Below are 27838 nucleotides of genomic sequence, written 5' to 3' on the forward strand. Positions count from 1 at the left end.
ATGACTTGCATATAACGGCCTTATATTCATGATTTAAATAATTTCAGAATTTAGAATTTGTCGAATCAGCAGACATCGAAACGTAGATCACTTCCTTCAGCAGCTGCGCACCATCCATTGCTGTTTGCATAGGTCCGTATTGGTTCTGTAATTAAATAATGAAATAAAGGCATTAAATAAAATATACACAACCCTTTCTGCAAAGTTAGGTATATCCATTTTAGTAAGTCAATCGAAAATATTCGAATAGTTTGATGAATCGTGGTGCGGTTATTTGACATGCTGCGGTAAGAAGCGGGTCACACAATGACAACAACAGTCCAGCATAACAAACCCCAGATGTCACTGTTCTAGATTCGTACTAGGGTCGTCTGAATCTGTTTATCACGTGCAGTTTGCGTTTACACTAAGATACAGTAGGATAAATGTCTGCTGCGGCGCGTATAGCAGCGCCGGTGATGTTGTCCCGGTTCCGCGGAGCTCTGGTCGGTTCGGTGTTGGGTGACTGTATAGGCGGTGAGTTTGAAGGCGCTGTAGATGTGCCTTTGGATCGAGTCCTTCAGCATCTCAGCGCTTTGGAGGATGAAACACGGGGCGACGGTGAGAGCATTACATTTTTACATTGTATATTTTATATTAAAAGTATATTTACTTGAGCCTTGATATTTAATCTCTAAGATTACGACAGTATTCATATCAGAAGGCCATATCACGTACTAAGCTAATATGTGATTTATAACCCTTGGCATGTCCTGAAGTCTTTGTTAACCCTCTAGTATTCCTCATTAGTGGTCACTCGTGATCTTTCGCGGTCAAAAAAAGACCGAAAGCATTACATTTTATTTGTAGGGGATTTCATGGTACAAGGTAATAAGCCTATTCACCTGATGCACGATTTATTTCAATACAAAATAATACAAATATCAGAAAAAAAAACATTAGTTAAATGAATACATGGTTTAAGTTAAAAATAGAGGTGAATGTATTTAAAATCAAACGATTGAAAGATGAATTAATAGATGTATAGTCATATACATATCCAGTATCCACCATAGCCTACACACACACACATCCAGTGGTTGAACAATTAAACACTTTGCAGGACTTGTATCTGTCATTCCCAAGGCAAACTGATGCTGTATTGGCTGCAAAAAGAGGTCCTACACCATACTAATAAATTATTGAGGTCTAAAACCAGGTGTTTCAGTTTCATTGTTCAACTCCTGAATATAAGGCGATGTATTCCCAAGTTGCTTAGAGTATTTTCAGACATAATTACTTTTAATTTTGGATATATATTTAGACCTTAGAGTGAAAACATGAACACACTGGAGAGCTGCTTTTTAGTAGAAACTTAAGTTGTACTTCTGATTAAATGAGACACTGGCACAGTTTTTCATGTTTAATACGGTAAAGCTGCTTGATTTTAAGCAATCTATTTTATAAATTGATAAATAAATAAATTACGTGACTTTACTACAGTGCCGAATTACAGAGCTTGTGCAAACATATCCACATTGCTATGATCAGATGCTTTTCTTATGCTTTATTAAAATTGCTCCCCAAAAATTGCTCTGTATTTTCATACTATTCATTTCCTATGGTGGTAATTTTTGACCGGGTAGATTAAAAGTGTGATACAAGAACATTTAGCCATTTCTAATCTTCAAACACAATATTTTGTGTGTGTTCATATAGCAATTGCCAAAAAAGTCACCAAGTTTAGTACCATTCAAATCTTTTCAGTCCAAAGACAAGTGACTTCACAATTTTACTTTCATAAAACATTTTTGACTGTTACAATTCTAGACAATATCTCATCTACATTTTATCCAGGAATTCTTCTGTACAGTGATGATACGGCCATGATGCGGTGCGTTGCAGATTCACTTCTCACCAGGATGGCGTTTGATGAACGAGACATGGCTCGAAGGTACGTTACTGCTGGAAATGGCTAAAAGTATTTGCTTTTCCCTGATCATCTTACTTGATTCCAGATTTGCAAAGGAGTATAACCTTGCTCCGGATCGAGGTTACGGCTCAGGTGTCATACAGGTTCTGCGGAAGCTTGCGTCGCCCCATCTGAAGGATGTCTTCCAGCCGGCACAGGCTCAGTTTGGCGGCCGCGGTTCTTTCGGGAATGGAGGTGCCATGAGAGCAGCACCTTTTGCCCTTGCCTTCAGAAGTCGCAATGATGTCCGCAAGGTGAAAAGTCATCCTACTGTTGAATCTAAACTGGTAGACTCAAGCTTTTAGCATTTTGGGCTAAGTAGCCATAAAAAGATTGAATTGCTACCAACAATAGCTTTAGACTCTTATGTATTAGAATGCTAAAAACACATCTAATCAAGAATTTTTTCTATGAATATTCAAATATCTTGCTGAACAGTTGGCGGCCTTCGAGTCAGAAAGGTTAAGAACCACTTGTTTAAATACTTCACTAATTTGGACCGTCCCAGGCTAACATTCTGTCCTTGCATTTGCTTTTGGCAGTACTCACGGCTTGGCGCTATGTTAACACACTCATGCTCTTTGGGCTACAACGGGGCGATGTTGCAGGCCCTTGCTGTCCATCTGTCTCTCCAAGGTGCTTTGGCTCTGCCCAAAGAATTCATCAACAAACTGATCTCAGAAATGGAAGAGATGGAAAAAGATGAAACAGCCCAGCTTGATGCGAAAGCGTAAGTGAGCCCATCAAAAGAATGAACTTCAGTTGTTTGTTTCTTAAAGGGACAGTTCACCAAAAAATGCAGATTCTGTTATTTACTCACCCTCATGTCGTTCTAAACCTATGGAATACAAAAAAGATATTTTGAAGTTTAAAGGAACACTCCACCGTTTTTTGAAACAGGGCTTATTCACCTTCTTTCCCACATTTAGATAGGTGGGCAAATGCATTTTTGTCTCAGTGCATGCATTGTTTTAGTTTGACAGGGTCGGCGCTAGCTTAGCTTAGCATAATGAATGGAATCCTTTGTTGCCAGCTAGCATGTCCTGAGTAAAAGTGATATAAAAAAAAAAAAACCCACCTAATTACTTCTTGTGGCCTGCGTATTCACAACGAGTACAAATAGCGATGCAGATTAACACTAGGCGATTTCCTAGGCAGATATTGACTTATATATTAAGGACTATATTAGGGGGAAGCACAGGCGAAGCACTGCTACTTGGGCGTGATATCTCTGCGCCCAAGTAGCAGTGCTTCGCCTGTGCTTCCCCCTAATATAGTCCCAAGTCAATATCTGCCTAGGAAATCGCCTAGTGTTAATCTGCATCGCTATTTGTACTTGTTGTGAATACGCAGGCCACAAGAAGTAATTAGGTGTTTTTTTTTTCATATCACTTTTACTCAGGACATGCTAGCTGGCAACAAAGGATTCCATTCATTATGCTAAGCTAAGCTAGCGCCGACCCTGTCAAACTAAAACAATGCATGCACTGAGACAAAAAAGCATTTGCCCACCTATCTAAATGTGGGAAAGAAGGTGAATAAGCCCTATTTCAAAAAACGGTGGAGTGTTCCTTTAAACTGTTTTTGTTCATGCAATGTTGTCAATGTTATCTATTAAAATCGATTTGAATAAAGCCTGAAATAAAATGTATTAGATGAAAAACTTGACTTGAATGAAAATTTGAAATGTTGTCTTGGCAATAAACTGAAATAAGTTTAACTTGAAACTAAAATGTAAATAAATAAAAATTAAAGTTAAAAAACATTGAAAAAAACGCATTAAAAAAAGACTATCGCAACTTCTGTTTCATGCTGACTTTAAGAAGAGTTCTCTGACCCACTATGTTTTATTCCACAGACTCAATTTATCAGACTTCCCATATTGCTCACGTTTGCACAGGGTGAAAGAACTTATGGACAGAAATGGTGTGAGCATTGAGGAGGTCATATCTGAATTGGGTTAGTATTGATTTGATCATTTTTATAATGTCATTCTGCTGTGTTTTTCTTGTAGTTGACACTCTTTCTTTGCGTTAGGAAATGGCATCGCTGCCTTACAGTCAGTGCCCACCGCTATCTTCTGCGTGCTGCATTGTTTGGAGCCCCGGGATGGGCTGCCAGAGCAGTTCGGAGGACTGGAGAGGACAATAGCCTACAGCTTGGCTCTGGGTGGCGACACTGACACCATCGCTTGCATGGCAGGGGCAATTGCAGGGGCACATTATGGCATCGACTCCATTCCCCAGAGCTGGCAGATGAGCTGCGAAGGGGTGGCGGAGGCCGATGATTTAGCACACCGTTTGTATGATCTTTACTGCCTTCCACAGTTCGAAGAGGACAGGGGGACAACAAGCTACAAGAAAAATCAACTGTACACACACGCCAGTGATCAGTACACCACAAAAACTGACTGACCCACTACAGGGCCATATGCAACATGCAGCCACACATAAGAGAAACATTACTTGGCTTATAGTGTCAAATGCACTTGATTATATACCATCATCTATGTTTATAAAATTGTGAATCTTCAGTTCAAAATGTTTACAATAAAAAGAAGAAAATGGTATCATTTCATTGGAACTAATCTTGTGTTTTATTCTTTCTTTCTGTCACATTTAAAATGGTTCTAAAAACTATTTGCAGTGGGGTTCGGAAGTTCACCAGTGAACATGTTTCCATTTTTATCATTTTTAACACAAATAAATAAAAAAAATTACAATTTATATTTTGAGCAGTATTTTGATTTGAACACACACATATAAACAGCCTTTTACACACATGGCTCCCATGTTAATTATCTGTTTATTTAGTATTAATTTAACATGAGAATCCTATATTTTAGGATCCTATATGTAGGCTGGTAGGGGAATGCACATTCATTTTCATAATGAAAGCAATGTCTGCTGCCCTTTGTTGGGGCTGTGAGAGGAAATACTACTACTTCCTTCAAGCCACTTCAGGTGAATGAAATAATCATGGCCTGTGGGCAAATTTTCAGGAATAGGGAAATTCAAATCTGTAATATATAATCACATACTTCTAAAGATTTTTTAGAAACATTACATTTGAATTATTTGGCAAAACCCAATTGAGTCGTGTTCATACTAGTTGTCACAAGGGCAATATGAATATTATACATTTTGAACTACACAGATTACTACAACATTTGAAAAATAAATATGGTGCACAATATGCTGAAAACATATTTTGTATACATGATTTTTTTATTTATTTTTACACTGTTTTAATAGAAAACATGTCTCTTGAACGCACTCAAAACTACACGTACCTTGGTATAGTTCAACACAGGAAACCTGAGAGACAAAGCATAAAGAGCTTTTTACATTGATGTTCCAATCAAAATGTGGCTAAAAATAATTAAATTGGTTCTAGAACCCTCTCTATGGATCTGAGGTCTGGGGTACAATTACAAACCAAGAGTTCACTAAATAATTTTTTTTTAAGGCTGCACTAGAGAACTCAGGACTCTCCGACGTGGAGGTCTCTGTTCCAGTAGGTGGCGCTAACGCACTCTGCAATTGTCCTAGCATTAAACGGTAGAAGTAGAGAAAAGAAGAAACACGTGAGTTTCTGCGATGTTTTTAATTGTTACGAATTAAAATACTTTAATTAAACGAATTAAACGACAGCTATACAGAGGATATACATTTGCAAGTCGTTCATTTGCTCTTGGTTAATAAACTGCGTTATGATGAAAAGCACAACCTAATTCAGCGGCTGTTTATGAATTTGACATTAATCATAATAAATGCATCATGTCGGAGTCCACGACCCCAGGAAAAAAAGGCAATTTGACCGGAAGTGCCAGGAAATTAAAGGACAACGCTGCAGATTGGCATAATCTCATCCTGAAATGGGAGCGATTAAATGACGAGGGATCCACGATTGCGACTAAAATTGTTAATTTGGGACTGAATAAAAAGTAAGTTTAATATGTCAATTGAACAATAAATACTAAATATTAAATATATATATATAAAATACCAGATATTTAAATAAATGCGTTTGTTAGTAGTCTGCCTGCTCTTTTACCCATGCAGCCTGTTTTCTCTGTCATCTCTGTTCCCAGATCAAATATGGAGTCTGATATGGTGATGGAAGGAGGCAGTTCGGTAGCTGGAGACCCTTCAAAGAATCTTAAACAGAGCAACCAAGAGCTTGAGGAAGAATGTGTGAAGTTACAAGATGTTGTGGATAAAATGGTACAGTTTTGGAGAAGGAGCATTACAAGTATTGTGTTTTTGTAACATTTTTATGTAGTCCAAATTGTTTCACCAAAGGCAAACATACTGTCAAAGATGGAGAAAATGGTCAGTGATGAGCGTGGGATCTGTGAGCTAGAAGCATTCCAGTATGGAGAGAAAGGAAGAGCAGAACCACTGTTTCACACGTGGCCCACCCATCAGTTTGGTATGAGAAAGAAAGGCTCATAATCATATACCAAGTTATCCCGTTTTCTATTAATGTTAATTTGATCGATATGTCCAGTTCACTTTAATAGAATTTGTTTGGTTCTAAAATTAATATGAATAAATATTACCCTGAAAATGTGACCCCCTTAAGACAACCATAATCATATATTATTTGTAGTTTGGTTGCTGAAATGCACGTAAATCCTATGTAATTTTTAAAATGGAATTATCACTTAAGTCCCATGTTATTGACCTTTTGTTTCTTTGTCCTCTTCATGGCAGCTGAAGTATCTTCTAAGCTTTACGAGTCATACAAGCAGGAGTTGGCACTGAAGAAGACCATACTTCAGGAACTGGCCCACACTTCTAATGCTGATCTTTCAATGGTCTACCTGTCATCTTGGCTGTATCAACCCTACATCGACGACAGTGGAAAACTGCTGCTAGAGAGTTTGCTATTAGAAACAGGTCACAGACCTTTGTAATTCAGTCTGGAATCTATGCACGAGGACAAATTAAAAGCATATCCCGACATGTATATAGCTTTAATCGGTTTAACCTTCAAATTTCTCTCAGAAAAAATAAACTGTTTTTATACTGTAATACTTTCTTGTCATGATTCCCTTGTAAGCAGTCTTTACCATACAAAGTCTTAACTCCATAAACTCACTCACAAAAGTTTTAATGTCATATTTGAACATGTCCCTTTGTATTAAAAATGCTGAGATGTTTCAAAACAGTAAACCAGAGATTATATAAAAAGTAATAAAATAGTGCAACAACTTTTCAAATGACTTTTGCACTGGACAAACTACTAAATAACAGAAACAATGGAACATATGAGGCTGCAGTCTAAGATTATAAGAACCTCAAGTCAGTTTTTTACAAATCTAGACGTTTTCTCACTGCTTAGAGTGGCCCGTTATGAAAAACATCCCCTTTGAATGACATCTCAAAATTCCATGTGTTTGGGCCAAACCTCTGGGGAACGACCACTTTCAGCCTTAAAGGTTCATTTTCGAACAAATGTCCAGAAAGGTTTGAATAAATAAAATATGTCATGGGGTACCAATTTAAACTGTATTAGAACTACAGCCTGGGTTTCTAACATAAAGAAATGGTTATGTACAGATTTCACTGAATGGCCAACTAAGTGACACATCATCACAAAAATCTTACCACAGCTTTTCTGAACCTTGCTGGAGTCCATAACTTAGTTTTGGCAAATAGTATTTTCTTTCCTCCCATTTGTGCATGTTGCGAAAGAATCAGCTTCCAGAATGAAAAGCACTAGATTCCTTCCAAAATTTAGTGTGTCACATATGCAAAGCATTTGCCTCCATGTCATCTCTTTCCCGTTGAGACACATAACACGCAGCTACATAATCATTTCCTCAGAAACCAATAGTTAAGATATGCCAACATAAGTGAACTGTCTAAAATTCGAAATGAACAATGACTTTTGTTGTATAAACAGAAAAAAAACACTATTATATAATAATACTGTTTTTATACAAATTTACAAAGAATGCAATAAAAGTTCATTGAAAAAACACCATTACACTGAAGAACGCATGTATGGTGTGAATAATGGACAAAAACAGGAAGTGAAGATGTGACTCCATTAAGTCTTTCTTTCAGTTTCAATGCCCAGCAGGGCATGAACAGTCTCTAGAGGAACCCCTTCAGGTGCCTCAATGTGCATCATTGTGCCGTCGGGCCCGTTGACAATGACGATCCCTTTGGCGGCTAACTCTTCCGCGCTCTGCATGACAAGCCCCTCTGCTGTCTGGATGACAACAGAAGATTCTTCCTGATCCATCTGAATGGCCTCGGGATCTTCCAGAGCGTCGGCCTGGTCCTCTTGAACCTCTTGCTGAGCGGGTTCTTGTGAGTTCTTAAACTCGGAGTCAGTGCTCAGAGCCTGTTCCAGCTGTTTCACCTGATCCGCGATATCCACGGCTTCGCTGCTGTTCAGGACCTTGGAGATCTCTGGATCTTCTACGGCTTTTGTAGCATCAGAATCCGAAGAAGGCACTTCCGTCTCCATAGGCTCTTCCTCTGTCCTCGGTGGGCTGGCGTTTTCAGCGCTCGGTGTAGCGTCGTCAGCGGTTAGATCTACAGAAGTCAAGCTCTCCAGTCTGGTCAACACCACCTGAGGTTTTCGCATCACAGAACCGTCAACAGTCTCGTCCTTCTGGATGCCGTTCTGATTAACTTGATAGCCGTTGGTTTCTTCATTGCAGTTTTCCATTTTAAACCTTTTTGCAGGAGGCAGCATTTTGGCATTCTAAGGATAACATGAAGAGTAAATATGATTACCATACACTGTAAACAATGTTTTGTTCCTATAAAAGTATGATGAGTAGCACACAAGAGCTCAAAGAGCGGTGGTGATGTTAAGGATCTAGGTAAATGAAAGGTTCCAGGTTCAAAACCCACAAGGAGCAAATCATGATAATAAAGATAAATAACAGCATCTACTAAATTAGGGGCCTTCCAACTGCGGTCCACAGAACATTTTAGATTTTATCACAAAATATGTGTAGGACTGGATACAGCACCATTCAAAAGGCTGCAGTCAATAAGAGGTTTTTCTTAATAAAGAAATAAATACTTTTATTCAGCAAGACACATTAAGTTAATCAGTGCCAGTAAAGACATTTAGGTTACACAAGATTTTCAATTTCAAATAAATGCTGCTCTTTTGAAATTTATAGTCAAAGAATCCTGAAAAAAAGTATCATGGCTTCCACAAAAATGTTAAGCACAACTGTTTTCAATTGATTAAAAAAATAATAATAATCTTGAGCAGCAAATCAGCATATCAGAATGTTTTTTGAAGGATCATGTGACACTGAAGACTGGAGTAAATTAAGCTTTGCATTTACAGGAATCCATTACATTTTAAAATATATTTAAAACAAACAGTTATTAATGTATTCTTTTATTTTAAATTATGCAGCCTTGAGCATAAGAACGTCAAAAAAAAAAATCTAATCAAGATTATTTTATTTTATGTTCTAGATTTTACCAGTAAGAAATAAAAACAACATCTGTTTTGTATTTAAATGTTTATCTTACATAACCCTAATACTGGCCATAAAAAGATTTAAAGGGTTAGTCCACCCAAAAATAAAAAATGTAATTACTAAAAATGATTTACTCCTAGGTGTATGACTTTCTTCTTTCAGCCAAACACAATCAGAGTGTTTCCTGGCTCTTTCTAAGCTTTATAAAGGGAGTCAGTAGCTCCTGAGATTTCGATGCCCAAAAAAAGCGCATCCAGCCATCAAAAAAGTAATCCATACGGCTCAGGGGGGTTAATAAAGGCCTTCTGAAGTGAAGCGATGCGTTTTTGTAAGAAAAATATCCATATTTATAACTTTATAAACTATAATCACTGGCTTTCCGTAACGGCAGTACGCAAGTTGAGTTCTGGTGAAAGAGAGTGACCTCTGACTTGACACATGATGTTGGATGTAGGAGTAGCATAAGCTTAGTTGAGAGTAGACGCCTCTCGTGGTTCAAACAAACAGGCCTCTCGTTAAAGTTTTCTAAAATTGCGTTAGTCAATACGTCATGTGCCGGATCAGAGGTCACTCTTCCACTGGAACTAGATTTGCATACAGCCATTATAGTTTATTATAGTTTATTTTTACAAGAACGCAGGGGGCATTTATTAACCCCCTGGATCCGTATGGATTACTTTTATGATGGATGGATGCGCTTTTTTGGGCATCAAAATCTAGGGTACCATTCACTCCCATTATAAAGCTTGGAAGAGCCAAGATATTTTTTAATATAACTCCGATTGTGTTTGGCTGAAAGAAGAAAGTCACCTAGGATGGCTTGGGAGGGTGAGTAAATTATGGGATCATTTTCATTTTTGAGTGATCTTACCTTTTAAGCCAACTTAAAGTAAATATTGTTTAAAAAAATTATAATTTGCTTTATTACAATTTAAATAAATATATATTTTATTATTTATTCAATTGTTTAATTAAAAAAAACATGTCTTTACAAGATCACAATTAAAGTTTATCTTTAAACATGAAAATGGTAACTTTAAAATAAGGAGTCTTCACTGGAATTATCTGTGCACAGAACGTACCTCAATACTCCGTAGACTCTTTGTGGCCTGATTTGCTCTTGGCTCTGACTGATTTGTGTTTTGACTTTGTTGTCCCTCAGAGGAAGTCAGGAGTTTCAGTGCATTGGGATCGGTTATACCCAGAGATTGTAAAACCTGAAATGACAATGAATTTATTTGTTATGTACTCAAGTCTGATCACAAAGCTGACATGATTAAATATCTAGCAATTACTTACTCCCATGTTGTTGACTTCTATAGCTGGCCGAGAGGCTGGTGAAGTGTGCAAATATTCCAGGGCCATCTTTTTCACTTGGCTGTGTAGTTGTTCAAATTCATGGTACACACTCGGGAACTGTTGCTTTGATGGGTAGCCCTTTTCCACCTATAGGGACAAGAACACTGTAAGCATGTATTCCAACACATGTAATAACATGGTATTTTACACATTGATTCAACAGTGAGAAATGGACAAATTCAAAAATCTATCCCATGTTTCAGAACATCTGAACATACCTTCATCAGCACAAACTCCCATACAGTCATGACTCTGGCCAGACGTGGAAGAACAATCTCCATGAGATCTTCATCATCGTACTGTTTAATAAACTGAAGAAAGATGAAAGATACTCAGTCAGGGGTGAATTCAAAATTACAGTCAACAAACAGTCAAAAGTGTCAGTTCTATCTAGACGTTCAATAGGGTTTAAAAGCATCCGTTCACACTGAAAATCTAGGAGTTAAAATCTATTATAAACATGGAAATATAAAAAAGTTATAGGATTATAAAAAATGTAAAATAAACCATAAAGAAGCTTTTCAGATTCAAAATCATTTATCAAATAAACAATTTTGACCATGTGAATTAATTTGTGTAAAAAAATAAAATAAATACTACTAAAAGAATCTAAAGGCCTGTTCACACTAAGGACAATAACTATAAAAAGTTGTAATAATCATTCTAATTCTATGAGAATAGGGAAGTCCACAACACAACTATAAAGATAACAACACAGAATCACTTGTTGGAATCACTTCCAGAGCGATTTTTTCCAGCTGAACACTAAAATCATTAACAGCCAATCAGAATCCATTCTGCTTTAAAGAGCTCAAGAATTTAAAGCATCAGATGACATAACTGCAGTGCACTATTAATAAAAAACATTATCGTACATTAGTGTGGATGCTAATATAGTTTAGTCAACTTTTCTCTTCACTTTCTCTTAATTTGTAATGCAAAAAACACTCAAATTTTAAAAAGAAATTAGAAAAAATAAAGAAGCTTTTTCACAAGCTTTTTGGACTATTGAACCCCACTGTATCAAGCAACATACTGTTATAACATTATCCTTGTATCACCTAGCCAGCCCTCACCATTAGCATTTTACTCAGTAGTTACATGATGTAACTACTTCATAGGTTGAACCAAATATGTGAGAGTAACCACAGAGATGATGGTGAAAAGTCACTATAACAAAGCATTTATTAAAAAACACTTCACCTAGAATGCATGCATATGATTTGAATGTCTAAATAGTGTAAGCACAAAGATGTATAGCAATCTAGATCGTACTTCTTTTAGACGATTTCTTTGTCTTTGTGCTTGCTGCTCTAAGCTCATTCCTCTGGGGTACTTGGGTGGCCGTCCTGGTCGTCCTCTCTTAGGTGGTCGCCCAGGCCTCCTCGGACGGCCAGGCCGTACTGGTCCCCTGGGCCGCCCAGGTCTCCTGGGTTCTACCTTGCCAATTTCTAGAACCTGAAATATTGTTTACTTGTGATTATTTGATTAATCAGATAAATACACCTAGCATCCAGCAAGCAAAACAAATCATCTTACTTTTTGAGTACTGAGTGTTTTCATATGACTGTTATCAGTGACTTCAGTTCCTGAAGGTTGTTCGTCTCTAGTTGTGGAGAGGTCTTCTGCTTGAGGTGGCGTTGGGTTCTTGTCATGTGTGGGATTTAGCTTATAGTGCCTGTTCAAACCGGCGACGCCGATGTACGCTTTATCACAGGTATCACATTTAAAAGATTTGTCACGGAGATTGAGGGTTACATCTGAGCTCTTCTTCCCGCGTTCTTCTCCATCCTCATCCTCCACACTTATCTCAGAGTAGTCATCTGAATCTGATTGGTGGCTTTCTGCCAAGTCCTCATTCTTAATAAACTTGTAGTCCTTCACCTTGTGTTTAGGTGGTCTAGACACCCGACCAGAGCGGGTCTGGATTTTTTGAGGCTTCTTCTGGCGATTCTTAACTTTCTGGGTATCCTTTCCAACAGCTGGAGTTGAAGTTTTTGTTTCCACAGTAATAACTTTGGTAGGCATTGTTATCTTGGCTGGAGGAGATAAAACTTTCGGAGACGGCACAAGGATCTTTGGGGTAGGAACAACTGGCTTGGCTGGTGGACTCTTGACTGTGGCAGGTGCAGGGACGTGTACCTTGCTAATTGGGACAGAAATTGTGCTAACCATAGGAGCCGGTTTCTGAAGGAGAAGCTGAATAGGAGGATCGTTTGGGTTTTGTAAGAAATATTGCTGCTGTCCAGGCACAGGGGTGATGTGGATGATCTGTGGGCTGCTTAATGTTCCTACGGTTGAAACCTTCACCAGCGGCTGACCGGCTGACAGATTCTGCGACTGTAAAATCGTTATTGGAGTTGTCTGCCGTTGTTTATTGTCTTGCTTCAGAGGTGCCTGCACTTGAATTTGGATGGGCTCGGCTGCCTGAATAAAAAAAACAACAACATTAACATTGGAGATAAACGGCTAAATAATTTGTTTACACAGTCTGTGGACTAATTCAGTTCAGAATATCTGACTGGTTTTATGCAGAATAGGTAGAAGGATGCAAAAACTTACAAAAACTTTAGACCTTGGTAACCACTATTTCTGCCCAAATACCATAGTTACTACAATTTTTTATAAAACAGTGAAAACAAATAAATTAATATAGGATCTCATGCCAACAGTCTGATAGGATTTCAAAGTTCTTGATAATTTGTATAATTTCTATATGCGATACATGTATGGATGGAAAGATGTATAGAGAAAAATAAATATGGAAAGAAAAGGAAGATATATGCACAGAAAAACGTGCTAAAGTAAGGAAGCACAAAAAGAAACACTTGTGGAAGAAAGGAAGCACAAAAGGAAGTGAAGTACAAGGAGTAAGAAAAATAAGAAAATAAGGAAGGAAATTTCTGCAAAAGAAAGAATGTTTGAAAGAAAGTACAGAAGTAAATGCTAGTGAAAAAGTGTACAGAAGAACGTATGGAAGGAAATCTGTGCAGAAAGCGAGGAAGGAATTACAGCAGGACACACTTTTGGGAGAAATCAAGTATAGAAGGAAGTATGTGCTGAAGAAAAAGTAGAAAACGAAGAAAAGGGAAGTACAGAATGAAATACTTATGGGAAAAGGAAAGTTATCGTATGTGCGGAAGAATAAAGTATGTATGGAAGGAAGTAGAGAAAGAAGGGAACGCAGAAACAAGGGGAAATACTTGTGGAAGAAATGAATATATACGACAGGAAGAAGGTAGGAAAAGGAATTACTTACTTCATAGGTTTTCTGAGAAACCATTCAGTCCCATTCTGCACAGTTAATAATTGAATCGTCTTGTCATACAATCTCTCTGACTTATGAAAGACTCTAATCGTACCTTCTGTGTGGTCGTGTTGGCTCCATTCTGCGACTGCTGCAGCGCGACGTGTTTGGCGACGCTCTGCAGCTGCTGCGACGCGTTCTGCACGATACTGACGGGCTGTGGCTGGATCGCTGTGTCCAAATGCAAGTTACTGGTTTCCAGTGTAATGTAGGACGTCGGCTGCGCTGTGACAGATCTCTGCAGTATCTTCGGGGTAGTTGTATGGGTCGTAGCTGGCTCTGCCAGTGCTTTACTCACTATAACCTGCTGCACGTCCACGATGGGGGCAGTGGAGGGTTTCACAACCGTCTCAGTCCCTGCAACATGGACTAATTGTTGTTTCGATAATTGCTCGATTAATTGCTGCTGCTCCTCGGCCGATAAGCCCGAGCTTTCCACGAAGCTGCCGTCGGGCTGCACGTAAATGATGGTGGTCGTCGGTGCAAGAGCGTTTAAAACGTCGCCGCTTACAGTGGTGCATTCTGCCGTTAAACCGGCCTCTGCGGTGGCCTGGACATAAGACGTAATGATATTTGAATCGGTTATCACCTCACCGCTCACGATCTGCCCGATCACCTCCTGAGTAACGTTACCATCCACAACTCTGACATCCACCGCCGACTCGCTGTGCATTAACTCGACGAGGCCTTGATCAACGCCCCCTTCTGCGGCGGACGGCGTTTTGCTTGCGTCTTCTTGGTTGTTTTCCCCTTCGGCTTGCGTCGTCTCGGGCTGCTGCAGAGGTTCACTCGCGTCGAGGTTTTCCATTTTCGCTGCAGCAGAATTGGACGCAGAATTATTTTCGTCTTCATTGTCCGCCATTTTGTTTACAGGAGCAAAACTTGCTAACTGACGTAAAGATCCTCACAAGAGCGCGAAAAGAAGCTGTTTGCTTGCAGGCGATTAATACTCAAATTGTGAGTAATATTTGCGAGGTTGATTCAAAACCTGGTCAAAAACATTGCAAATTTGGAATACGGTTATAATCCAGAGACGCTTACTAAGGTAACGGTAGCCAGGCAATTGGTTTTCCCGTCCATGCCACCGATGACGATAGCACGGAGGATGGGTAATAACAAATCACGTCACTTCCGCTTTTAGCGCGCCGTTCTCTCTTTTCTCTTTTTAATAAGATAGATTTTACCTGGCTACCGCTCATATTGTCCTACTGCCTTAACGCTGGACAATATTTAAAATATTTAAAAATCTTGTTTAGATGTTAAGACCATTCTCAAGTAACAAATGTGTTTTTATTTAATCCTTATTATAATAGTTTGGGATCCCACAACTTTGGGATACACCGTAGTCAAAAGTTGTCCCTTTTCCTGATTAATTCCTATCACTTTTGACATTTCATACTGTCCCATGTACAAAAACTGCTGTAGGCTTTTATAGCTACTAGGCTACTATGAATCGTATGTACAGTATCTTACACATTTCACAATTTGTGACTATGAGAGTGTGAAAATTGTATTTCTTCAAATTTAGTTGAAGAAAGACTTGAGGACCTTAAATAGCATAGGCCTACACACAATCCCTAAGGAAATTAGATTTATTACTAAGAAAACAGCATAGTAATGTTGGTGGGTTTGTGTTTGTGAATAAAATAATGTGGAGCAAATTACCTACATTTTACAGTAAATCTCCAGCAGAGGGCAGGAAGGGACCACTTTTATATTTCTCAATCCACATTTCATGGTCTCGTTTGTCATTCTGCTGTACCACTAATAGGAATCTTTTTATCACATTATTGCCATTATGTTAATGAGTCAAAATACCCTCAAACAGAGCACCTATAATAATATAAAAATCATCAAGTCCACTGAACAAACATGTTATGCCTTCAACATTTAGTATAGCATACATACGAATGCTATTCAGTCACAAAGACTTTTGCAGTCCAAACATATTTTTCACAGAATTAAACAAAGTAATACACACACTCACTCACACACACACACACACACAAAACCCACCTTTGTCTGGTGGGAGAGAGAATTTTCTCTCAACCTTTTTTTTACGCTCTATCATATATTGAATGTCCCTGCTGTACGATACTGAGATACAGATTGTCATGCGTGAAGTTTAGCATGTCAGCAATGTTTTGATCAATGTAAATAAAACATAATTAGTTCATTAAAATAATTCTCACATAATTATATTCAAATGATAGGCCTATAGCCATTCTTAATGATCATGCCTGTTATACCTGCAAAATTGCATTCATTCATTAATTCCACCACAATTGATATTACATATTAACATTTAGAATTTATATTAAGATTATTAGTAAAGACTGCATGAAGTCATTGGGCCAGCTACCATGAAAAGATTAAAGTAAGCAGAAATCAATTAATAATTCAAATCAGTTTGATTGATATCAGAATTTATGTTTGACTAATATACATGGATTTTTTCCTTTCTTATTTTACTCCAGAAAATGTTCAAACATCCTAATTACCTACAATGCAGCAGCTTGATGATCACAATCTGATTAAGAAATCACTCTAAAGACAGCATGGATTTGCCACTAAGATAATCTTTATATCACAGATAAGTCCAGCTCGTCCCTCAGTCAGCCTCTAATGGCCACCATTAGTGACATTGTGGGATTAGCCTGCATGAGTACTTTATGTGATTCTCTTAGTGAGAGTGCCTGAAGCCTGAGAGAGCTGCAATAAGTCCTAAACAAAGAAACTGGTATCCTCACAAACAGCTTATCTAAGTCTGTCTAGATCAAGACCAAAATATCAAAATAAATAGTGATTCAAATACGTAGCACGGCATAAAACAGCGAGTTTATTATAGTTTTGAACAACATTTCATTTATGAAACCGTCTACAGAGAAATGCAAAAGGCTAATATGCCTGACAGGATCAGCTGGGTGACAGAGATGTCAGAAAAGCGGATAGAGATACATACAGCCTAGCCTTATCACCCCAGATGTCAACTAATTAATTACGCAGACACTAAGTAAATTAAATTACAGTGCATATCAATAATCTGTTGACAGGCCTTGATAATAAGGGCATGGAAGGGATCAACAACCCAGATGAAATAGAGAGCGTTTGCAACATCATTTTGGACGGTTCTTCTAATCAGCACAAATCCTGATTGATTTCACAATTTACGGATTAGCCAGAGGAAGACCCATATATCTTTATTTATTAGGTTTAAACATTGTCATTTTTATGGCTAATATTTAATTATGTACAGTTGTAAGATAATTAACATGCTTTGCTCTATCCTGTTATGTGAGGATTTTTTAATTGTAAGGCATCCGAGACGGCTAATATCAGATAGAATGACTGTAATCCTTGGCCTTATTTATTCAAAATTTCACTGCAGTAATTCAGGAGAACTAGCCTCTTGGATGGATGGATGGATGGATGGACGGACGGACGGACGGACGGACGGACGGACGGACGGACGGACGGACAGACAGACAGACAGATAGATAGATAGATAGATAGATAGATAGATAGATAGATAGGACACTAACAAGCAGATAGATAGACAGACAGACAGATAGATAGATAGACAGACAGACAGACAGACAGACAGACAGACAGACAGATAGATAGATAGATAGATAGATAGATAGATAGATAGATAGATAGATAGACAGACAGATAGATAGACAGACAGATAGATATATAGATAGATAGTGACACAAACAGGTAGATAGATAGGTAGATTGACAGACAGACAGACAGATAGACAGACAGATAGATAGAGAGAGAGAGAGAGAGAGAGAGAGAGAGAGAGAGAGAAAGAGAGAGCCCTATCTAAGGCTGCTTTCATGTTATCCCCCATATGTCTGTTATGCATCAGTCCTGCTGTTTAATCTGCCCAGATTGAGGCTTCTCGACTGTGACGGATTACACTCAGTCACACAGAACTGTTTAGGCTACATATAAATGATTGTTATTCCAGGCTTGATAGAGTGAAACATTGCAAAATGCAACAAAGAAAATGATTTCAGTGCAGATTTGTATGTAAATAAATTCAGTTTGTTAAAATTGTTGAAATTCTCCTTTAATTACGATTTAAAACACAGGTTAGCATTGTTCATCCTTTTTTAATAATTTGTATTACATTTTACATGTTATGAAAAAAGCACATAATAAGACTACAGTACATTGATGTATAGCTCAAACAATACTGTAGCAGGCTATCTTAATTTACAATATATACAGCAATACACTCTATTACAACTTTTAACCACTGAGAGTTTGACACGGTTCTGTACAAAATGAAAAAGAAAAGCACTGAATACTGTTATTTCAAAGCTCAGGTCTTGATCAGTTAATTTCTGATAATGACAATATTAATTTATTCTGAAATGAGATCATAAATATCCAAACATTTAATCTGATTCAATTGAGCTATTCTGCAAACAGCACTCTTTTGATGATAAAATATATATATATATTTTATCAATCACTGGCATGATGGACTGATGCCATTACTAACTGGAAAATTTGGTTCTGACCTTGCTAAATGAAATAAAATGCAGTGGAACATTGAGAATCAAAAGTCCAGTGTTATTGTGGAAACAGTGCAGAAAAATGAGGAAGAGAAAATAGCCCAGATATTTTCACACCAATCCTAATTTATGGCATTACAAAGAGATGAATTACAGTGCATAATCTAAGAACTCTTTTCCTCTTCTTTTGTGTCTAGCTGTTCGCTGGACTTCTCCTCCGTCACCGACGTCTCCATTTTGTGCTCTAGTCTCTCCGAGGAAACTGTTCCCAGCACTTTGGCACTGTGCTCCTGTGCTTTTGCCCTGAGAACTGCAATACTGTTCTCCCTCAGTTCCTCTTTGGACATAGGTGACTCTGTCCTCCTCTCCTCAGCCTCGGCCTCATCCGGTTTGGGATTGGTGGGTTTCATCTGAGTGACATCTGACTTCTCGTTTGGTTGGACTGCAACAGTCTCCATGGACTTCTTGTGCATCCCTGCAAAGAATGGTGGGCATTCGTGTTTAGAAAAGCAGCTGGTGGTAGGAAAACCATCTTGAACTGGAAATAGCAAGAGACAGATTTTAGATTTAGTAACAGCATTAGACTAATCTGAGCCATGAGAGTCAGCACGAATCGCATCAAAAATAAATGGATGATAAGAAAAAGATGGCTAAATAAAAACTACAATAATCTTTCTTTTGTAGGTTGTTATTATAATTTAAAGGGTTAGTTCACCCAAAAATGAAAATTCTGTCAGTAATTACTCACCCTCATGTTGTTCCAACCGCATAAGACCTTCGTTCATCTTCGGAACACAAATTAAGATATTTTTGATGAAAACTGAGCCCTGTCTCACTCCTCCGTAGGCTGCTATGTGACCGAAACTTGCTGGCCCAGAAAAGTTATTAAAGAGATCGTTAATATAGTCCAAGTGACTCCAGTGGCTCAATCTTAAGTATATCAAGCGACGAGAATACTTTTTGTGCGCAAAAACAAACAAAAATAACGACTTTATTCCACTATTCATTTCCTTCTCTCTGGACCTCTAGTTGGTTCGCGTAGTGTTTTTGCGCAGCGCGTCTGTGTTACACGTCACCACGTAGGCTCACTATTGGCCGACGCCGGTCATGTGTGTGATGCGTGATGACGTGCAACACAGACGCGCTGCGCAAAAACACTACGAGGCCCAGAGAGAAGGAAATGAAAAGTGGAATAAAGTCGTTATTTTTGTTTGTTTTTGCGCACAAAAAGTATTCTCGTCGCTTGATATACTTAAGATTGAGCCACTGGAGTCACTTGGACTATATTAACGATCTCTTTAATAACTTTTCTGGGCCAGCAAGTTTCGGTCACATAGCAGCCTATGGAGGAGTGAGACAACTCTCAGATTTAATCAAAAATATCTTAATTTGTGTTCCGAAGATGAACGAAGGTCTTACGCGGTTGGAACATCATGAGGGTGAGTAATTACTGACAGAATTTTCATTTTTGGGTGAACTAACCCTTTAATAATTTAGGTAAATCCTTAGTATTTTGTTTTAAATTATAGAAAAGCAAGCTTACAGAGACTTTAAGTTGCTTACATTATGGTGCAATGAGAATTCTATTAAAGAGGCCTAGATGGCATAGTGCAAGTGACTTTGTGGAGTAAACAAGACGTGTTACGAAATCTTATTGATTTGCTGTCTTAATGCTTCCAAAAATTCAAATATTATGTGTGCTTATCAAATATAAGGGTCAGCACTACACATTATCAGTCCAAGTTGTGGAGACACTTGTATCGTATTTTTGTAACACATTGATTTGTTTCTTTTGTGTGTGTTTGCTGTTGTATTTTGTTCATTTTATGTATTGTCTGTTTTATATTTGGACCCTGAGCTAGTAATAAAGTTTGATGATTATGATGATGATGAAGTTAATTATATGGCTTTTTTTTTCTTTCTTATATTACAGTAAATTATTGTTTTAAAATGGTTAAATACAATTTAAAACATTTATTGCGCTATTTGCTTGGGTAATTTACTTTCTAAAAATGTAACATTTAATTATTATGGACTGAGAGCATTATTGTAAATGTAATCAAACTGCTTAAAATTTAAAAATGCATGTAGGCTACTGGTAAGGCAATTTAGCATATTTTTGCATATTCTTGCAATTTTTATTCATAGCCTTCATGTACAATGTTCGAAATTCAGCAGTGCTGGGTGACAAATGAATAGAGTACAAGCAAGGCTCTAAATTAGAGAGGACTAAATATTTATAAAAGACATATAAAAACATTTTCATTTTTTAAAATGATGTCATTACTAGTTATGATGATGGTGAATTATAAAGGTCAATAAAAAATAAATAAAAAAAGGTAAAATAATCAAAAAACAAATAAATAAAAAGTCTTAATCTGCTGTGGCATATACCTAGAAGCCAGGGGGCACAGGAGTCCATGATGCCATCTTTAGCAGACTTCAGTATGGACTCAGGCAGCGGGATGGAGTGACGCACCATTGCACCGTAGAGCCCGTACTCCGCCATCACACTGCTACGGCCCCAACACTTCTCCCGCTTTCTCCACTTGGCCCTCCGATTTTGGAACCACACCTGTTCACAATTAAATGTGATTTGCATATAGTTTAATAAGAAAGATGTCCAAACAGTCTAGTCTATAGCCTATATCTTAGGCGGAATGACAGATATTCATTTGAAAAAAGATGAAAAGTAAAAGGTGAGTGAGGGTGTTTTCTGTGTGTTTCAGAGAAGCAAGATTATCATACAGGTTTGGAACAACATGAAGGTGAGTATAGATAAATTATGCAATAATTTTCATTTTTGGGTGAAGTAGCCTAGCCTAACCCTTTTAATTAGTCTGGAAAGGACAGGTTATTTAAACAAACAGCATCAGTTGAAAATTTTCAACACAGACCTAGAACAACAAATAGCCTATATTTCATTTAAATCTCATCTTTCCAAAGGGTGCCAATGGAAAACATAATTTTTATGTTTAACCAAATGGTATGGCTATATTTATCAACTACAGCTGACTATCATCATTTGCTATATTGTAGTCATATGTCGGCCTGTTGAGCAAACAGTTGTTTAGGCACTTTTGCAGATAGGCTAAACGACACGACGCGTAAAGTGCCTGCAGTTCAGTTCTGTCAGGACGCGACGCGAACGCATGTTGATCACAGCAGTTAACCAGCAATTGCCCTTCACTAATTCAAGCTACTAGCAGAGCTGACGGAGGGAGGAGGAGGAGAAGGAGGAGGGGCTGTCGGGTCTAGAGAGGCCAGACATTGGATAAGGAACTATCAAAACCATTTTCCAATCTTTTCTGGTAATGCCGATGATGATAGCCCTCATTTCATGCACGATACTTTTTGAGGAGAAATTGGTTATCGGGCACTCAAAAGAAAGCGGGTGGAGACAGCGATGAGAGACGACCCCAAGGGCACGCACAAGCTGATTGAAAAATAAGTTAATTTCGAGCCCAATCGATGGTGGACAGGCGGGCAAATATCACGGGAAATTAAACGAGCAGGACCCAAGAGAGCAGCGCCATTGACCCGTGCTAATAAATTCAATGTAGTTATTTCATTTGAACTCCCCACATCTCGCCATCCCTTCCCTTGGAACACGGCGGGCTTTTCTCATTTAACTAATTACACTCGATGAGAAAATTAGATGTTAATTTTACTTTGGATTGAAATAGAATTATTTATTTATTTCCTTATTATTTATTCACTGAGAGGCACCGTAATGAGAAGGAAATTAAAAGGCGTGCCACCAGATGGATGGTTCAGGTCACACAGTAATCTTCCGCCTTGATTGCTTGATTAGGTCGTTAGCGCCTCTCTCTCTCTCTCTCTCTCTCTCTCTCTCTCTCTCTCTCTCTCTCTCTCTCTCACACACACACACACACACACACACACCCTCCTCTTCTCTCTCTCTCTCTCTCTCTCTCTCTCTCTCTCTCTCTCACACACACACACACACACACACACCCTCCTCTTCTCTCTCTCTCTCTCTCTCTCTGAGAGCAAATTGTTTCACATCCAACTGAGGCTGATGAGATATTATCTGTCCGAGTGGGATGCTGGATTTGATCGATATAGGCCTAGTCAGTGTGCGAATTGTACAATGACTTTCGGAGGTCGATTAATTTAAAGGGATTTCGATGTTTTTTTTTACAGTATAAAACGTCTTCCTAATTATTAGGTAGGGAAAAGTGTCCCAAGAATTCAGCCTAATTTCCGAGGCGCTATTTCAAGGTGCGTCTCGCGAGGCGAAAGTTTTATATTTGCCACTAGGTCTACGTCTGTTAGGCTATTTAAAAAGACTGTTATTTGGGATATGTACATTTATAATAAAGTGAAGGATATTTGCCTTTATTTAATTACTTAGCCTACCTCAAACTAATCACAAAGTAAAGCGCAAGCTTTTTTTGTTTTGCTATTAGACTCAGACGAAAATAGCCTAGGCTACTTGCTCTGACAAACTTGTAGATTAAGCCTAATCTAACTTTAATAATTACAGAAACGTTTGAAAACCATTTTGAAACATATGCTTAAGACATAACATTTTTTTTAAATCCCCTCTTAAAAATTAAGGTTCTTTATTGGCAACCCTCAACATCCATGGAACCTTCATTACACAAAAGGTTCTTTGTAGTCGGAAAAAAAGTTCTTCCGATTTTTTAAATGTTCTTTAGCTACACTAGATTTTTTTTTTTTTTTTACTTTTACTTTTAATAGTGTAGGCTATGGGCTAGTGCTGAACCTCCATAATTCGCACCACTGAGATCACCTTCTTATGTTGCTGACCCCAAGAAAAATGTTTGCCAACTATAACCCTTACACAAACCATTAGCCGATTAACTACACGCAACAACATCACTGCAAACGGAAAAGATACAGGCACAATTTCCTCAGATCACCACACTGGCAGAACCTCCAAGAGAACCTAAAGGCTAGACGGTCTTTAAAAGCTCAGTTCTCTGAGGAACCAACAAGTTCCTGCACGAACTCAAACACTGCTTAAAAATGGGTCATGCCAGGAAAGGTTTTGAGGCACTTCAAAGTTCATTGAGTATATGCCCACAAAGCAGCATATCTGAAGCATCTTCAAAAAGGGCATCTCCGAAGACACCTGAGAAACCTCTAGTATCTTATTTTTTATAGCGTGTAAAATAGGCTCAGAGTATAGAGACCTAATAGGCCTATTTACCACATCTAGCCCAAGATTAATTTATTTTATTGCATCAGTGCTTTTTTTTGTTCTCAGTTTCTTTTTTTTAAGTGTAAAGTAGTGGTTCATTGGAAATAATTTAAAACAATATGTTGATACCTAATTAGTCATTTTGATGTGAAAATAGGAAATGGATCAAAGCATTTTGCAAAAGAAAGAAAGAAAGAAAAAGAAAGAAAGAAAGAAAAAAAAAAAAAAAGCTGGCGTAATTGTGCGGGATTTTGAGGGACAACAAAAATTAATTTAAAAAAAAAAAATCTTTATTTTGGACAACAGACATAACAAATTGCCTAGGCCTATATATAGGTCAAACAGCTTATAACAGAAAAATGATCACATGCGCCCGCATACAGCACAAATGATTAGAAACTGCAGGCTTTTACCTAATAAATAAAAGAGCGTTCCATGATTGTTGTTTCCTTGTATTCTCATTTAATTCAAACGGCGAGTAACAGTGTTCGTTCCTTACCTGTATTCTGTCCTCGGGCAGCTCGGTTTTCATGGCCAGCATTTCTCTGGCGTACACATCCGGATAATGAGCCTCGTTAAAAGCCTTCTCCAGTTCTTCCAGCTGGTAAGATGTAAATATTGTTCTACAAAAGAACAACATTGAATTGTCATAGAAAATCAATATTTGAAACATCACGCATAAATTGTGCTATTTCAATAGACTCAAATCGAGTGGACCAATGTCGAGTTTTTTTTCTTTTCTTTTTAACAAGGAACTTAGGCTATGTGATGTGTATTAATTAATGTATTTTGTTTGAACATTTAAAATAGGCTAGGCTACTGAAAATCATAATTATAGATATTAATGTATTGGTTCTAACTGTACTTGAATCTTTCCTATAAAAAGAAGCTAAATGCTTCTTACAAAATTACAATATAAAAATTCAAATCATGACAATGTATTATTATTATTATAAAGAAAAATAGATAGGCTATTTTTACTGCCTTTTAAAACCTACGAACCGTTAATTAACTCGTTACGAAAAAAAACCAAACAAAAAAAAACAACAAACATAATTAGCTCCTAAATAAGGGACAGAAATCTGGACATCATAAACGCATTTCGCCAGAGCCATAATTGCCAAACCATCGAGAGAAACTTTTTACAGAATTTTACACATTATTGTTTCGGATATTTAATTTCGGAGACCACAGACATGATGCTTAAGATTACTGTCTAATTAATCAAGAAGATTAATTTACATTCATTTTTTTATAGCGTTCAAGCCTACCTGTGTCGTCTCTTTTTTCTCTTCTTGCTCTGGCTCAGTGAAGACTTTGATATTTTCCTTTCACTTGAAGAGACATCCTCTGAATCTGTAAGATCGGAGGAAATATCAGGCTATTCAAAATGGCTGTGACATTTTCAAAATGTAAAATATTTTGTAGCCACTTATTGCCCTTTAATTTTAAAAAACGCTATTTGACGTTTTTAACAACGATAATGATAATCACTTGGGATTTGGAGGAAAATATAATGTATTAGCTTATTAAAATAAAACAACAGGCTTTTTATTTCACATTTCCATCTTGAAAAAAATTGGGTTACACTTTATTTTAAGGTGTCATTGTTACAGGGTTAGTTGCACGTAATTATGCATAATTCAATGTTATTACTATGGTAAGTAGCCTACATGTAACATAGCCTAATGTAACAAGGACACTGCATAAAGTGTTACCAAAATTTGTAATAGGCCTAATAGCAACAACCAATAATATTAGCCTATTGATGTTATTATTAAGGCCCTTTCCCCTTGGCAGGACACTATACAACAATAAGAAAATTGGACCCGCGAGCGGGCGTTAAAGGTGAATTTCTTAGGCCTATACCTGAGCTGGCAGACTGGTTATTTTCCAGCGGGCCCACTGTCCTGTTGAGCGGCTGTAGATGGACGTTCTGCGCGTCTGACAGCACCTCAAGAAACGCGGGCTGGGTGTAGAACGACGGAATACCTCCATGGCCAATTAAGCCCATCCCGACCCCAACACCAACCCCAGCTGGACCGAGCATCGACCTGCTGGCTAGAAGGTGCGCCCCGGCAGGGAACGAGTCCAGTGTGCTCCGCGGAGCCGCCGAGGACGGCTCTTTATTTAGTCCCAGGATCTCCTGGATTCCGAAGCCCGTGCATTTGGGTGGATGTGTTGTGCTGCTCTTTGACAGATGTGGATTGTTATTTCCCCTGTTCTCAGCGGCACACACGGATTTTGATTTGTTCAAACTTTCCGACAAAACAGCCCCATCCTTTCCTGTCATGGTGCCTCTGAGACTATTCCCTTCTTCACATACGAGTCGGTCCCTTGTGCAAAGGCATCCACAGCGCAATACGCATGATCCCTCTAGAAATTCTCCTTTTATCCAACAGGTCCATCCCAACAAGGGTCAAAACTCAACAGCCAATCAGCGGCGAGTAAGTGATTTAGAATTCCAGAGGATACAGGATGCTGCTCTCCCTGTTTGTCATGCATGATATCATTTCGTTCACATCACATGTTGCTTGCAATTATGTATTAAGCAGACATTTAACCAACATTTGCAAATAAGATGAGATCACTTCGAAATTATATTTTTTACTCGTAATTTAAGTAGGCCTAATAATATAATAATAATTATTATTTATAGCCTAATAGGGTAATCTTCGATACTCAAATTTTCTGTTTTCTTCTTCAACATTTTAGACGTGTTATGTCTATTGTTAACGGCTTTGGGAATCTGTTTTAGGTGTATTCTAGATGATTAAATAAAGGAAATACAATAGTCGGAAATAAAAAGGACACCTGGACAACGGAAACGCGCAGCCTATGGCACACATAAGACTAATGTCGTCAGCAATGACGTCGTCAGAAGGGTTACAATATTTTTTGTGAGGCAGCATCGCCTGACCAAATCAAATAGCCTAGAATAATTAATGAAATAATCTAGGCTATTACAAAAACAAGCAAATTTGACAAAGTAGTAATTTTATTGAATACTACATCGTTTAAACCTATAATATGATTTAATATAAGATCGAATGTGTCCAGTTGAGAAAGATTGATTAGTTTGTTTAAAGAACTCCTGTTGCGTATATTGAAGGGTTCAACAAAGATTTCAGGCTATAGCCTACAGAACGTGCGAGGAATTTATAATTCCTGTAAAGATTCCTTTTTTTTTCTTTTTTTTTGCAAGAGCTAAAATCTCTTTTAGGTTTAAAATAAAAGGATTCGATCACAAGTTCAAGGATCTAATTTACTGGAGAAGATAAATGGGTCATGCAAATTAGCAACACATATTTGAACACATCAAGTTCTTGGAATATATTCTTATCACATGACAACAAAATGGCTCCCTGCATGTTTGGGATTTTTTAAAGAAATAGTAAAAAAAAACAACAACAACAACTCATTTTTGAAGAAATTCAGCTTTTTAATGAGGCGTTTTTTATTTGTATTTATTTGAAACCCCACAAAAATTATAGCAAACTGACTTGTATTCAGGGATCGAAAACATGTTCATAAAGGGTGCAATTTAGCATTTCGTCATCTTTATTTTTGAGCCAACCAAAGAGCACCACTTACCAAAATATTACAAGAGGTCATAATCACATCACTAACTGTAAAATTCTAATAATAAGAAATTCTGAGAAATCAGCTGAAAATAATGTGGCATGACCTGGCTGAATTATAGAATATTAAATAGATATTTAATTAATCGTGGTCATTTGTAAGCAGAAGGACGGCAGGAAAGTGGGTGTCCAATATTATTTCCACAATAATATGCTTATAAAGATATATGCGCAGAGTTTTCTTTATATGTGTTTAATTTTAAAGGGTATTTAGTGGGGGGAAATCCAGGTAAATTTGGACATCTTCCATTATCCTTCATTATTCTAGCCAACATTTTCAGAACTGTTGCATATAAAACATATTACCCATCTGAACAGACTGCAAAATATAGCTTATTCTAATTACATCCATGTTTCTTTAATACACCGAGGTCTAATCAGCTATTACTAAA

At 37.7% G+C, this 27838-nt stretch overlaps 4 protein-coding genes across 5 annotated transcripts; 2 read left to right on the forward strand and 2 right to left on the reverse strand.

Moving 5' to 3' along the window:
• Positions 1-78: 78 nt before the first annotated feature.
• adprs (ADP-ribosylserine hydrolase) lies at positions 79-4534 on the forward strand. The gene is made up of 6 exons (XM_084096224.1): positions 79-600; positions 1837-1933; positions 1998-2205; positions 2494-2681; positions 3810-3910; positions 3989-4534. The coding sequence occupies exons 1-6, from the start codon at positions 426-428 to the stop codon at positions 4363-4365; spliced, it is 1146 nt and encodes a 381-aa protein (XP_083952350.1). The 5' UTR covers positions 79-425; the 3' UTR covers positions 4366-4534.
• Positions 4535-5482: 948 nt separating this feature from the next.
• cinp (cyclin dependent kinase 2 interacting protein) lies at positions 5483-6990 on the forward strand. The gene is made up of 4 exons (XM_084096564.1): positions 5483-5897; positions 6045-6177; positions 6256-6385; positions 6670-6990. Exons 1-4 carry the CDS (start codon positions 5731-5733, stop codon positions 6870-6872), a joined length of 633 nt encoding a protein of 210 aa, XP_083952690.1. The 5' UTR covers positions 5483-5730; the 3' UTR covers positions 6873-6990.
• Positions 6991-7052: 62 nt separating this feature from the next.
• Positions 7053-15196, reverse strand: znf839 (zinc finger protein 839). The gene is made up of 7 exons (XM_084096561.1): positions 14141-15196; positions 12318-13205; positions 12054-12236; positions 10997-11089; positions 10719-10865; positions 10502-10636; positions 7053-8677 (listed from the first exon to the last, which is right to left on the reverse strand). The coding sequence occupies exons 1-7, from the start codon at positions 14945-14947 to the stop codon at positions 8012-8014; spliced, it is 2919 nt and encodes a 972-aa protein (XP_083952687.1). The 5' UTR covers positions 14948-15196; the 3' UTR covers positions 7053-8011.
• A 2951-nt stretch (positions 15197-18147) lies between these two features.
• vsx2 (visual system homeobox 2) lies at positions 18148-26173 on the reverse strand. Of its 2 annotated transcripts, none has more exons than XM_084096562.1 (5): positions 25675-26173; positions 25077-25161; positions 24305-24428; positions 21009-21189; positions 18148-19152 (listed from the first exon to the last, which is right to left on the reverse strand). In XM_084096562.1, exons 1-5 carry the CDS (start codon positions 26096-26098, stop codon positions 18779-18781), a joined length of 1188 nt encoding a protein of 395 aa, XP_083952688.1. In that variant the 5' UTR covers positions 26099-26173; the 3' UTR covers positions 18148-18778. The 2 variants fall into 2 exon arrangements, with proteins under 2 accessions (XP_083952688.1, XP_083952689.1); XM_084096563.1 differs by having other exon boundaries at positions 18148-19089; positions 25675-26172.
• Between the last annotated feature and the right edge of the window lie 1665 nt (positions 26174-27838).

Source organism: Abramis brama, assembly GCF_963993115.1.
Source record: "Abramis brama genome assembly, chromosome: 21".
Lineage (NCBI taxonomy): Eukaryota > Metazoa > Chordata > Actinopteri > Cypriniformes > Leuciscidae > Abramis > Abramis brama.

Coding starts and splice junctions, on each gene's coding strand:
- adprs (XM_084096224.1), top strand. CDS start 426: ATGTCTGCTGCGGCGCGTATAGCAGCGCCGGTGATGTTGTCCCGGTTC. Junction 2,682..3,809: donor GCCCAGCTTGATGCGAAAGC/GTAAGTGAGCCC, acceptor TTTATTCCACAG/ACTCAATTTATCAGACTTCC. Junction 3,911..3,988: donor GGAGGTCATATCTGAATTGG/GTTAGTATTGAT, acceptor TCTTTGCGTTAG/GAAATGGCATCGCTGCCTTA.
- cinp (XM_084096564.1), top strand. CDS start 5,731: ATGTCGGAGTCCACGACCCCAGGAAAAAAAGGCAATTTGACCGGAAGT. Junction 5,898..6,044: donor AATTTGGGACTGAATAAAAA/GTAAGTTTAATA, acceptor CTCTGTTCCCAG/ATCAAATATGGAGTCTGATA. Junction 6,178..6,255: donor AAGATGTTGTGGATAAAATG/GTACAGTTTTGG, acceptor GTTTCACCAAAG/GCAAACATACTGTCAAAGAT.
- znf839 (XM_084096561.1), bottom strand. CDS start 14,947: ATGGCGGACAATGAAGACGAAAATAATTCTGCGTCCAATTCTGCTGCA. Junction 10,637..10,718: donor TAGAAGTCAACAACATGGGA/GTAAGTAATTGC, acceptor TTGTCATTTCAG/GTTTTACAATCTCTGGGTAT. Junction 8,678..10,501: donor AGAGTCTACGGAGTATTGAG/GTACGTTCTGTG, acceptor TGTTATCCTTAG/AATGCCAAAATGCTGCCTCC.
- vsx2 (XM_084096562.1), bottom strand. CDS start 26,098: ATGACAGGAAAGGATGGGGCTGTTTTGTCGGAAAGTTTGAACAAATCA. Junction 25,162..25,674: donor TAACCAGTCTGCCAGCTCAG/GTATAGGCCTAA, acceptor CCGATCTTACAG/ATTCAGAGGATGTCTCTTCA. Junction 21,190..24,304: donor TGCCCGAGGACAGAATACAG/GTAAGGAACGAA, acceptor AATTGTGAACAG/GTGTGGTTCCAAAATCGGAG.